This window comes from Haliaeetus albicilla, chromosome 17 (genome assembly GCF_947461875.1).
Source record: "Haliaeetus albicilla chromosome 17, bHalAlb1.1, whole genome shotgun sequence".
In the NCBI taxonomy this organism is placed as follows: domain Eukaryota; kingdom Metazoa; phylum Chordata; class Aves; order Accipitriformes; family Accipitridae; genus Haliaeetus; species Haliaeetus albicilla.
Window position 1 is genome coordinate 857,601 of NC_091499.1, and position 13,344 is coordinate 870,944.

Below are 13,344 nucleotides of genomic sequence, written 5' to 3' on the forward strand. Positions count from 1 at the left end.
TTTCTAGTTTGGGGTTTTTTTTATACCATGAAGCCTGCACACCAAAAGTCAATAAAAAAAATGGTTAAGTGTATGACTTTTTCATCATTCTATTAAGAAAGATTAAACAAGTGTTAGACTATATTTACAGTACCTTTGGATATTGTTTGACAGGGATCAGAACTCTTTCTGACAGCTTTATGTTTTTGTTGCTGATAACATCAAGGTATTTCTTTTCTTCATCTTCCTTCTTGCCTTCAGAACCCTGAAATTTTTCGATTTCTGAAAAATAGTAAGAAAGAGAGCAATCAGTGACAGGATATTTATCACCCTCAGAGACTTTAAAGTCACACATCATAATACCAGCTGTGCACCAAACACCTGTGCTATTTGCACTCACGTGATGGGTACTGTTGTCTGAAAAAAAGGGGACTGCCACCAGTGCTGAGAGGCAGAGGTGACAGCCCACAGGTTGTACTCCTCAGCTAATTCTTCCCCAGCTGAAACTGAAGCCAAATGATCTCCATGGGAGCAGGAACAGATAAGGTTTATGATTCAGTCTATCAGACTTTTAAACAGGATCACATCATCTTGATGCTTGATGCTATTTTGTAAATGTGACCTGCCAGAACTAAACCGGACTCTAATTGCAATGGCTAACTTTACTAGTAAGAGTAATAAAAAAATCAAGAGAAACTTCTTGTTGTTAGTTTCCATTTAAATGCTTCTGAATTACTTAAAGGTTGTACAAAGTAAGATACGAAATAAAGTTAACTCTTGCACAAAAAGATTCTTCATTGAAGAAATGCACTAAGTAATTCTTATATAAATAATAATGATGGTATGTAGAACATTTGATAGAATTTACAAAACCAACCCCAAAATGTACTCTGGTTGAATAGTTTTGACTTCTTTATTCCTTAAAGCTCTATAAGCAACAGATAATAACAACTGAATTTATTACCCTGCAAAGAACATCTAATACAATGCCTGAGAGCTTCCTGAGAGTATAGGGACTATTGAAACAGCTGCATTTGCAGCAATGTCATTACTGATAGCAAAGAAAAGGGCAATACTCCTAATGAGTTAATTATAACTAAATTATAGCTGAAAAGGGACAGCTGTGGGTCTGAGAAACATGCAGTTTCAAGGCCCAGTAAGCAAGCATGGAGCAGAGTAACACAGTGACAGCAATCTGTAACACGTATACAAGTTTCTTTGACTTATGACAAGCATAAGGAAAAATGTATGTAAGACAACAGCCCACGTCAGGATTTCTTAATAAATGTTTCTGCTGCCTATTCTAGATCAAATAATTTATTTGAAGCCTGCACCAGCAGACACATCTTGAATGCCACTGTTAGAAGCTCTTTTAAAACCTCTCAGAGAACACAGCTAAAAGAACTCGGATGGGATACACCTTCCCTAATTTAGGGTTAGAAAGTTATTTTAATAATCACTAAAAGCATCAGGACGACAAGTTTCATTTTTATAAAATACTTTAATATACCTGGAAAAAAATGTGGTATGTTGCATTCAGTGGGAGCAAGCATCAATTAAGCACGAGCTTACAAAGCAATATTCCGCAGTAAAATACTCAGTTCAGGTAGGTCTAATAGACAGAAAGTTCTTTTAAGATAGCTCCAATGCAGTTATACCAAGGTTTGTGCTATGGGGGTGCAGAGGGTAGAGACAAAGGTGAACAAAAGAGGGAACAGTGTTGCAAGTGCAGTTTAGTATTGGAATGAAATGAAGGAATTAATTTCTCAGATGCATTGTGAACACTAGTAAGCTAGGCAATTCTCAAGGGCAAGTGAGGAAATTGTATCTCTTTGTACACATATATTAAACTAGAATCATAGAATCGTTTAGGTTGGAAAAGACCTTTAAGATCACCAAGTCCCACCATTAACCTAGCACTGCCAAGTCCACCACTAAACCATGTCCCTAAGCACCATGTCTACACATCTTTTAAATACCTCCAATACCTTTTAAATACCATCTTTTCTCAACTTGCACGAGTGTGCTTTGAGTCACGGAATCACGGAATAGTTGAGGTGGGAAGGGACCCTGCTAGAGATGGTGGCCCAGGACCATGTCCAGATGGGTTCTGAATACCTCCAAGGAGACTCCACAACCTCCCTGGGCAACCTGTGCCAGTGCTCGGTCACCCTCACAGAAAAAAAAAGGGTTTCCTGATGTTCAGAGGGAAGCTCCTGTGTTTCGGTTTGTGCCCACTGTCACTAGCCACTCCTGAAAAGAGCCTGGGTCTGTCTTCTTTGCACCCTCCCTTGATGTATTTACATACATTGAAAAAGACTCCCCCAGAGTCTTCCCTTCTCCAGGCTGAACAGCCTGGAGGCAGCTCTCTCAGCCCTTCCTGCAGGAGAGATGCTGCAGTCCCTTCGTCATCCTTGTGGCCCTTTGCTGGACTCTCTCCACCACGTCCATCTCTCTCTTGGGCTGGGGAGCCCAGCACTGGACACAGCAGTCCAGGTGCAGCCAGTGCGAAGCAGAGGGCAAGGATCACCTCCCTTGACCTGCAAAGTCAGCCGAGGAGTAAGAAATATCTTGAGATGGTTTATTTCTAAAACGGAATGTAGCGCTGGATGTGAACGCTGGAACTTGGTGTCCAAATTTATATGACAAATACAGCAACGGGATTCTGCTCGACAGCAGGGCAGACTTGTGAGATGAGCTATCTGGGAAATTTTTGTTCCCTGAGGCTGGGGCTTGTGTCTTCTGGGCATGGTCCCCAAAAGCCCCGCGATGCCACCGGAGAGTCACCGTGACCCCCGTGACATCAACCCTTTTCCAGCACTGGGCAGCCCTGAAGGGCCACAGCGCTGTCCTCGTCCGTCAGGGGCAGATGTCTGTAGGTGGGGGGACGAAGGACCCCCGTGCGGCAGGCTCCCTTCCGAGGGCGCAGAGATGATCTGCCGGCCGGGGATGCCGGCAGGGCCCGGGACACCGCTCCCGACCGGCCGCACCTCCGGGCTCAAGCTGCCGCCGCCGCTGCCGACAGGCCAGGAACCGCTTTCCTGCCTTCCCGATTCCCGCCTGCACGTGCCGCAGAGGTCAGTCCCTGCCCTGCCCCGAGAGCAGGAGCACGCCAAGACGTCCCTGGTGTCACCCCTCCGCCCTGGGACCGTCCCTGGCGCTCGCGGCAGCGCGAGCGCAGCCCCCAGGCACGGCGGGCAACTCTTCAGCCTTCGGCTTGCATGGTGTCACGGCTGCCTGCGGGCTGTCTCCAGGGCAGGTCACGAGCTTTGTTATCTCTGTTGTTTGCGGTGCGAGATGGCGTCGGAGGAGGACCTGGTGGAAGATGGCACCTCCTCCCCTGCTGCCGGCACCAGCCAGGTGCCCCAGGCCGCGCCGCTGGATGCCTCCGAGGACCTCACGTGCCCAATCTGCCAGGACGCCGTCAACGATGAAGCCTCCGTGGCCTGGTGCCGGCACATCTTCTGTTTTTCCTGCATATTGGAGTGGTCCCGCAGAAGAGCTGTGTGCCCGATCTGCCAGTGGCCTTTCCGCTACATCTACCGCAAGGCGGGAGCCAGCAACTACGAGGTGCACCGCATCGCGCAGCGCAATGGCTCCAGCAGCCGTGCTCGAGGAGGGAGACCTCGGCCCCGCTCTGCGGAAAGGAGGCGGCGCCATTCCTCAGGCCACCGGCACGGCAGATCTGCCGGCAGGGACCGCAGCGGTGGCCGCGCCAGGGTCCCAGAGAGGGGCCGAAGCAGGTCCCCGCGGCGGCACCGCGACGGCCGCAGCAGGGTTCGGCACGCCCAGGGCTACAACCCCTCGAGCAGCAGGAGACGGTGGCAGAGCAGGGCCCGTGACGCTGCCCGCGACGAGGGCCGAGCTCCACGGCCCGAACGGGATGTCCCGTCGTCCTCGGGGAGGAGCGACCGCCATCAGCGGGGAGGCCGGGCTTCCTCCAGGGAACGGCGGGCGACAGGGAGCCGACCCCGGCGGAGGTCCCGCAGCCCTTGGCGCCAAACGCAGTGGGAGCAGCGAAGGAGGAGGGATCGCGATGAGGGCCGAGCTCGACATCCCCAGCGGCGAGCCCCAGCTTATTCCAGGAGAAGCGACCACCGTCAGCGGGGAGGCCGGGCTTCCTCCAGGGAACGGCGGGCGACAGGGAGCCGATCCCGGCGGAGGTCCCGCAGCCCTGCCGGGCGCAGGGCCTGGTAGTACACCCTACCAAGAAGGGTATTACTGTACGCCCTGCTACCAGTGTCAGAAAATACACTGCTTTACACCAAAACTGCTCCTACTAACAACCGCAAAAATAACGTCAAATGCAACTCTAAAGCTTGCAGCCAAGGACCTAATCTCCATTATACAACACATCTGAAAATCTAAAGGGACTCTCACAAGGCCTTTCAGGGTTACGATGGTAACAGGATAGAAACTTGGGTGCTGGTCTTCTCATGCTCTTCTATGTTACACTTGTCTATAAAACATTATACTGAACACTTTCTGTGGGTGTGCCTTTTCTCCTTACAGTGCATTTCCACAGTATGATCAACTGAAGATTTTATTGCTTTTTCTCCTTTCTGCCCTGGTACCAATGACTTATTAGAAAACCTCTTGTCCTTCCACATCACCTGTTTTTTCACAGTCTATCCCAAATACCCCAGAATAACCGTTCCTGTTACTTACCACTCTTCTCACAAGGTGGCAGTGGTAAGTGAGGTCAATTTACCATTATTCTGCTCTATCCGCCAAGGGACTGCCTATAATGCCAGTCCAAATTTAACGGCTGCTAGCAAGCCTTTGAAAAGCTTATTTTCTCTCCTTCCTCCCTAAGAGATTTTAAAAGTAACCCCCAAAGCCTTCATAGAGAAACCTGCCCCTGTGGTATGCTCTGTACAGAGCTTCACGTTTAATGCCCTCGGTGGGAGTACATGCTACAGACTCTTCAGACCATGTCCAAAGACTACCAAAGTCACTGAAAAACAATGGTGTACCAAGAACATCATCACTGTTATGGAAGACTGGTGGGAAGAGGAGCCTTCTCAAAAGACAGAGGTGATACAATAAGTTACTGGACCAAGACAAACTGTTTTAAATCTTTGTATTTAACTGAAGTCGACCTCTATTCTGTACACTGCTTCTGTCACTTCATGACTAGGACCACCACAGATCAGGAGCAGGCTGCTGCTGCCATGAAGGAATTCAGATCAGAATCAAGCTGCCAACTTGCTGGTTCACGGCACCGACGTGCAGCAAGTTGCATTAGTTATTAATTGTGACCTGCTGACCAACTGGGAAAACTATGGTCACATGTAACACACACTATGAAAACATAACCAATACTTTTAGATTTTAAAACTACATGTTTATGTTCATGAGTGCAACCATTACACATTTTGTGTTCACTGAAAGCCATAGTTAGTATAGGATTTTGGGAACAATGGAAAAAGAAGGTCCAGGATCAGAAGCATTCTTCCAGCAAGGACAAACACAAGGAACTCAACGGTACATTTTCAACAACACTGATCTTAGGCAAAAAGAGAAAAGAAAGCATTCCTTGAGAAGAAACTTCACACATCTTCCACCCACTTTTGCTCTGAGCTAACTGAATTAAAGCAGGGAGACAGAGAGCTATTCAATTACCTCCTACAGGACCTGTCAATCCCCAAGCATGCTTCATTCTCGCCTTTCAGCAGTAACACAGTACTCTCGCACTTGTCACTTGCTTCTGTATAATACATATGTACCTCATCCCTCTTAATTGGAAAAGAACATGCATATCACAGTCACGCAAAAGAGGTCACCACTAAAGAAGTGTTAGAGACTAAAGGCATTTTGAGCATCTTTTTAGAGATATTCTTCCCTATGAAAATTGATCTTCAGCTCTCTCCAGACGTGGAGCTGTAAAATTCTGGAAATACTGTCAGCCCGTTTACAATTTTTTTGAGGGGTCTACCTTCTTTTTCCTTCTCTTCACCGATTTAGCATAAAATGGAATAGCTGAGTGAGTAGCTCTTACTTTTTCAAAACTATCTGCTTTACTCTTACAGTGCCAATAAAATGATGTTAATTATAGTTCACTTCAAAGTACTTGACACCTATTACAAAACTTCTGTCATGAATATAGTTTTTCCATTAAAATTAGGCATCCCACAGTAAAAACATCCTTTTGCTACACTTTGAGTCATGTCAAAACTCATCAAAAAATAATGTTGTTCTTGTCAGGCTGTCCAACCTACCAAAAAATGAAATCTACACATCCCTTTCTGCTGTCAACATTTGCCTCCCACTTAAAGGAATTCCGCAAGCCTACCTTGCACCTTACCTATCTGGCTTTTCTCATTTTTGTGCTTGAAGTACTGGCCTTACTTCATTAAAGAAGCATAAGCTGCTGTTACAAGGTCTGGCCCTTTTAAAGAATGATATGCTTCCATTAATGGGAGTGATTGCCAGAATGGGAATATCACCATCTTGCCTGTACGTAGTATTATGCATATCAAGGCCATCTAGTACTCTGAGAAGTATGCTTTTTCTGGAGGTGAATGGAAGAATGTTTGAACTGGAAGAGAAAGAATGAGCCAATGTCAGTAAAAAAATAACAATTGCTAAATCACTGACATCTCTATTTTAAAAAGAGCTTTTTTAATTAAAGATCATTAAAAAATTATACAGTTGGAACCCTGAATGCCTACAATGATGTTAAAATAACACAAAAATCCAACCGTATATTTAAAACACTAAATACTGAAAATATACATGAAGGCTCCTTTTCTGTCTAAGGTGTTTCAGTTTTAATTGAAAGCAGGGCTATTGGATTTTAGGAGAGAAAAAAAAAACCAGATGGCTCAATAAAAAGAGTTGGACAAATTAAAGTGAAGTTAATTCATGAGAAGGGAACATCCTAAGAGGTTTCCAGTCATGAAAAGGACATCCAAACCCCTAAGGATAGGTAATTTAAAAGTAAAAGCACTCAGTGTCTAATAGGAGTTGGGAGAGGTTATCGGGACAGCACAATCAGCCACAAGCTCTGAAAAATTAGCCAGTGGCTCACTGCATTCACCCAGAAACGCATGCACCTGTTAACAACATTCCTCCCCTACATGTACGCATACTCGTTAACTCACACAGCTAGTTGGGACAATTCAGGGAGGATAAATGAGCAACTCCTATTACAACACACACAAGTAAGGCAGTACCTCTGCCAGTGATGAACTTAGTACCTGTAAGAAAACTGTGGATCAAATCTACATGCCTATGTTATCTATTGTAGATGGATCTGAACTGAATTTATCTACACTCAAAATCACCAGAAGCTTTGTAACCATATTAACTCAAACTGAACTACCTTGGCTCTCAGGCAAGAAAAGTGGCTATTAAAATAAAGTTAGGAAAGAATTCTAAAAGCCAAGTCAAAAAGGAATGACAAAGACCTGTAAGATCAGGAATGGTATGAGAAGGAACAGAAAATGGGTATTCACTGTTTCTCAGGAGGGGAAAGCATCAATTTGTCATGTTACAGATTGAAAACAAACAAAAAATTATTTTTACGTACAATGTGTAATTACATTGCAGAACTACTGAAAGCATCCATATGGATGAAATCAAGTCTTTTACAGATTATTCTCTTATGATTAGATACTATGATGTCCCATAAGGCAAGATGTCCTACTGAATGTCTTTTCAAGTTGGGCACATCTAAAAATGCAGCGTCCATCAAAAGTTTCATTTATACTGCAGGCTTTTTTCACTGTTGGTCCTAATGACCATGAGCCTCTATCAAGTTGCCTATTTTACAAAACGTAGAGGAAAAGTAGGGAAGTGTCCATACCCTTTAGTTAGTACTCAGTAGACCATTTCTAGAATGCTGGGTCCAGATTTGCCCCCCTCTTTCCCAGAAGAAGAAAGACATTGTCAAAGTGGAGTGAGCTCAGCAGAGGCCACCCAAGACAGCTGGGGCTGGAGCACATGCCCTGTGAGGAGAGGCTGAGGGACCTGGACCCGGTTATTGTGGATAAGAGACAGCTTTGGGGGACTGAACAGCAGGTCCCCAGTGCCTACGGGAAGACAGAGTCAGGCTCTTCACAGTGGTGTGTATCGGGGATGAGGGACAACAGGGAAAAGGTGAAACAAGAAAGGTTTGGACTGGGTATAAGGAAAAACTTTCTCTCCGTGAGGACAGCCCAGCAGAGCTGCAGGTTGCCCAGAGATCTTGTGCCATCTCCTCCTTTGGAGGCTTTCAAGACTGACTTGGATCAATCTCTGAATGACCCAGTCTGACCCCATAGCTGGCCCTGCTTTGAGCAGGAACTTGGATTAGAGACCTCCCGAGGTCCCTTCACACCTGACCTATCCTGTGATCCTATAAATGCAATCCCTTTCAGACCTATACTTGTCTGTCAAACTTGCTTAAACTTATCCAAAAGATTTAAATGTAATTGCAGATAAAGTTAGAAAAGGACACAGAAACAGCACGATCGCATAAGCCCTGTATCCTTAGGAAACTTTTTTAACAAAATGTAATCATATAGGTAGAAAAGAAATTAAAGATCTAAAGAACTTCATATTTCTAATTGACTAAAACCAAAAGAGAATTAACAAAGAAACAAAGGAGAAAATGAAAGTGAGCAAAGACTGAGTAAAACTGAACTTAGATTTCCTGTCCTCTTCTCTATACAGGCAACCGATTTTCACTGCCTGGCTACTATTGACTCTACCCATAGAACTCTCAGCAACTTGCAGAGGTATGCCAAAGGGGTTGTTTCCTCTCCAAATTATAGTGTTGGTAGAAATACTGTTACCTAATGTATCTATCTACTGATCTATGGCTAGATCAGTATAGATTAAAAAAAGCTATAAAGAGAATATTAATAGTGTTAAATAACTAGAAAAGTTCTCAGGTGGAAATATCAGTTCTTGCTAAATTTATGAACATCATCTGCTCAGACATACAGCTTTCTAGGGAGAATTTTGAACCTGATTGCCAAGCAGTTCCTCAGTACACTATTCCATATGATTCTAGTTTGACTGCCAAATAATTCGATACACTATTCCATGTAATTCTAGATATATACCAACTGTAATAATGAAAAAATTAGTATTTATGATGAAATTTACTGTAGCAAAAATAACAAACAGCAATCATTCACAGTCAGCATCAGCATGTGCAGTATAAAGAAAAAGTCTGGGATGCATTTTGAGTGCAACAGCCTACTAAATACAGTTGTTGATAAAATTAAAGAGTCACAGCAATGTTAGCTACAAGATATACTTTTTATTGCTTTTGGGAGAACACTGTTATTAAAAGGACTCGGCAATTACAACATTGATTAAATATATTTTTTATGAAATTGTTAAAAAGAAAGCAAGCCACCGGGTTAGATTTTCAAGACTAAGGTTCTTTCAAAAGTGTCTTTGAAGTCCAATATATCTTTGGGGAGTTAGCCTGCATAGGCTGTGATGAAAGTTTGGTGTTGGCAGCTGTTGTATTGCTAGAACTACAGTGTGCAGTTCACTAAGTACCTGAACTCAGTACAGTTCTCCCTTCTTACCTCTTACCTTCAGAGCAGCTCAGATAGTATTATGAATATGCCACTAGTCAGATGAAAGGCACACTTGAAAGTTGCTGATATATTTTTTTATTTAATTCTGGTTTTCTTTCATCTGAGAATGAAACTACTCATAAAAAGAGGAAGTAGAGAGCATGAAGATTTACTCAGACCAGAAAAAAAAGAAAGCAAAACCCACCAAAAATATCAAGAGTGTATTTATTGCTGAACATATCTCTAGGTGTCCTTGAATTTAACATCCTAGAAAACTGTGTTGCTATGATGTGTAAGAAAAAGAAAGTAGTCCTTTGTCAACATGGATTTTTGTAGCTTCTACCGTGCTAAAGTCCATTCAACAAGGCACTTTAAGACATGCTGAAGTGCTCTCCTGGATTAATCCAAAGAGAAAACATCAATGCTGTGCTACATATTCTATGGAGCGAAACAGATAAGTAGGGGTGAAAGATGAATCGATCAATGAAGTCACGGCTAACTCCCCCAGTGAGATATTAATTACCTATCCCTGACTATCTGAAAGCTGATGGTATTCTTGAGAGGGTGGCTCTGCCCAGCTGGAGCAACTAGCAAAAAGGAAGCTTTTCTGTCTCTTCGCAGTTTCTGGAAAGGAGGAAATACTTTCTTTTTATCTCTTCAGTCCTAGAACTTATTAGCGATAAAAATGTCTGCTATTCTGTCCTCAGAGCAAGAGAGAGAGATGAACAGCAGGCAATTTTTTTTTTTTTTCCTGATCTTATTTAGGCTTTTTAGGGTTTTTCTGTACTGTGAGGTAGAACAGCTACAGAGTAAGACTGACATCTGGAAGTACACAGCATAGAAAATAACGAAAAGATGCCACTTACTGAAGTTAAGAACTGGTATAAAATTTTGCTTGGAGTTCCGGCTTCCCACTGACCTCTCTTGGTTTTCCAGTTAGCAGTGCCACTAATGAGCTAATAACCTCTGCTCACACAGTTATCAAAGTATCCAAAAGGAGCCTACAAACCTTCTAAACAGTAGTTTCCATTTAGGATGGCATTTCAGATCTTGGGCTCAGAAAGTCGACTGTACCTGCAAGAGTGACAGGAAAACTGAAGTTCACTGGGGAAAAGATGATGAGACCCCAAACAAATGTGAGGAATTGCTGAGAGGTAGAAGAGTGTCTCAGAATATGACCTTTGCTTCCTACTATCTTTCTGTCAGCAAATAGAAAAGATTAGCTCTGAGTGCTACACATGCAGGAGAACATTCTGTGTGTGTACACATACTCATATATAAAATGAATAGTTATATATAAAATAAATATACCTTTTATTCATAACTGGTAAAAAAGCATGAAAGAAGTAAACCAAAGATTCACTGCTGGTATATATGATATGATCATATATATCATATCCACCTCTCTACAATGACATTATCTCCCAAATATTCATTGCTTCATCCCAAAAGAGTTCATTTACAGAAAAGTTGCATCCAGGTGCTCATTAGGACTATATTGCCAACATACACATTAAGTTTGTTTCTGGAAAATGTCAAGTTTAATGATGTTCAGAGAATCACTAAATGTTACCAGGATTTCATAATTCATCCAAAAGATCACCCTGTTTCCTATCACAATGGAAGATTACTGATCTGTTTCCATTGCAGGACATTTTAATTTACCTTATTTCAGACTGAGAGCAACAATTACAAATAATACCTTTTGGATAAATTGGTTATTTTAATTGAAGGACTAAACTAGTGATATCTAACAGCAAAAAGGTATGTAAACCTTCACTCACAAACCCACTGGAGAGCATATCTTTGCTCTCAGCCTCCACTTTGAAGTCTGTACAAACAGATCCTTCCTCCAGAGGATCAGTAATGTACACTAAAAGATGATCAACCTTCCTGTACTGCCTCTTCAGGAGAAATTGTCAGCAAAATCTAAAAATACATGGTTTATGCAGTAACATAAATTCACACAGTTATAAATGTGCAGTGAAAACCGAAGAAGCTGAAGTGGAGAAAATGAGTAAAATTTAAGATACTTTAATAATCTGTAGAGATTTTATTGTATAAAGTCTCCTGTGGATTTTTTTCTGCAGAATTTTCAATGAATTTGACAGAACACACTCATGCCCACACCACACTCATTAGGTTTTCCTCCTTCATACTACTCTTCAAGCCATATCTAAGCATTAACCGCTAAAATATCGATTTGCAGGCATGACAGGGGACATGCCAACAAGGTGCTAATTCTTGGGCCAGTGTGTACCATTCCTGTTCAGTTTAATGACATGGCCATAATGTAAGGGTACAGAAACTAGCACAGTAATCACCCCAGAAGCAGGAACAAGCGCTAGTTGTTCAACTAGTTGAACAACCTATCTAAACAGATAGGTTTAGCAACTACATTAGTTTTAGTTAAGTGACCCCGAGTGTTCTTGGCTATCATTTATCTATGCAGGAAAAAGCATTTGGCAACTGAGGCAAGATCAGGGCCATTCTTAGGATTGAATATAAACCAAGTATCTACAAACTATTCCACAAAAAGCAGGAAACCTGAGCCCTGCCTGGAAATAGGATTCTTTATGGCAATTTTAGAAAAGAAAAATTCAAGCGAGACTTGTATTCATAGGAAAGAAAACACATTAGCACCAGGTAATCTGATTTCATTACACCAGGTTATCTGACATCAAGGAATTAAAACTCATCCTAGAGTGGTATTACAGCCTGATATTGCGGCAAACAAGATGCATGTTTTTCATAGGCTTGTTGCCTTGCCTTAAGAGTACTTGTTTTCATTGTAGAGGCCACAGCAATAAATTAAAACATACAGATGTCAAGGAGACTTGTTTCATTTCCTGCAAACATCCTTCAATTCCTCCAACTATGTTTCTAGGAATCAATTTTAAAAGGTGAGGAAGACCTATTTGAACCTGTGTGCAACCCACTTCATCACTGCTAAACATAAAAGCCTGTTATCTTGTCAAGGGGAAGAAAGGGGCCCAGGATAATGTTTTCAAATACAAGTACAGTGTATGCTCGTGGCATATATCCAAAAAATCAATGATGGGAAGCCTCCCTTTTTTTCCCACTAGATCCTTTGCTTCTAATTCAATAAAAAAAAAGAAAAAAAAAACAAAGCACAAAACCTTTGAGAGTTAAGATCCATGTCAGCAGCCGTACTAACCACACAGTATGGATTCACATGCCAAGAATAACTGTATCGCAGACAAGCGCACTAACAAAGACCAGTTAGATGAAACTGAATCCAGAGTAAGCAGGAGTGCTGACAGTCAGGAAACTGGGCAAGCAACCTGAGAAGTTCCCAACAGCAATGAAACCTGCTTGTGATGAATCTACACAGCTGCCTAATTTGTTGCAGTCTAGGAGTAAGTTTGAACCCTTGCTGAGCCCTTACACAAGTAGGTACCCATAAATCATACCTAGGCATTGTACTCCTAACTCCAGCTGGCTGGAAGACCCCATGCTGGCATAAAATGACCAGGTATCTTTTTTCACCCTGTCAACAAGATGCATTCTTGTTTTCAACTCCACTTCGGTGCTGCAGCTGTAACAGCAACATGTGTGTCCAAAGAAGGACACATGCGTGTCCGGAGAAGAGCAACGAAGCTGGTGAGGCGCCTGGAGCACAAGTGTTATGAGGAGCAGGTGAGGGAACTGGGGTGGTTCACCCTGGAGAAGAGGAGGCTGAGGGGAGACCTGATCGCTCTCTGCAACTACCTGAAAGGAGGGAGTAGTGAGGTGGGGGTCAGTCTCTTCTATCAAGTAACTAGCGATAGAATGAGAGAAAATGGCCTCAAGTTGCAGCAGGGGAGGTTTAGATTGGATATTA

General features: G+C 42.9%; 1 protein-coding gene across 2 annotated transcripts in view; it reads right to left on the reverse strand.

Annotated features, from left to right (window-relative positions):
* The window catches only part of KHDRBS2 (KH RNA binding domain containing, signal transduction associated 2), a 379,002-nt gene that overhangs the window by 304,633 nt on the left and 61,025 nt on the right, over positions 1 to 13,344 (reverse strand). For both annotated transcript variants that reach the window (XR_011328340.1, XM_069804568.1), the window contains exon 2: positions 134 to 261. Coding sequence is in view for 1 of the 2 variants with exons in the window: in XM_069804568.1 (XP_069660669.1) it covers positions 134 to 261 (128 nt within the window). In the remaining variant the exon portion in view is untranslated. The remainder of the gene's footprint in view (positions 1 to 133; positions 262 to 13,344) is intronic.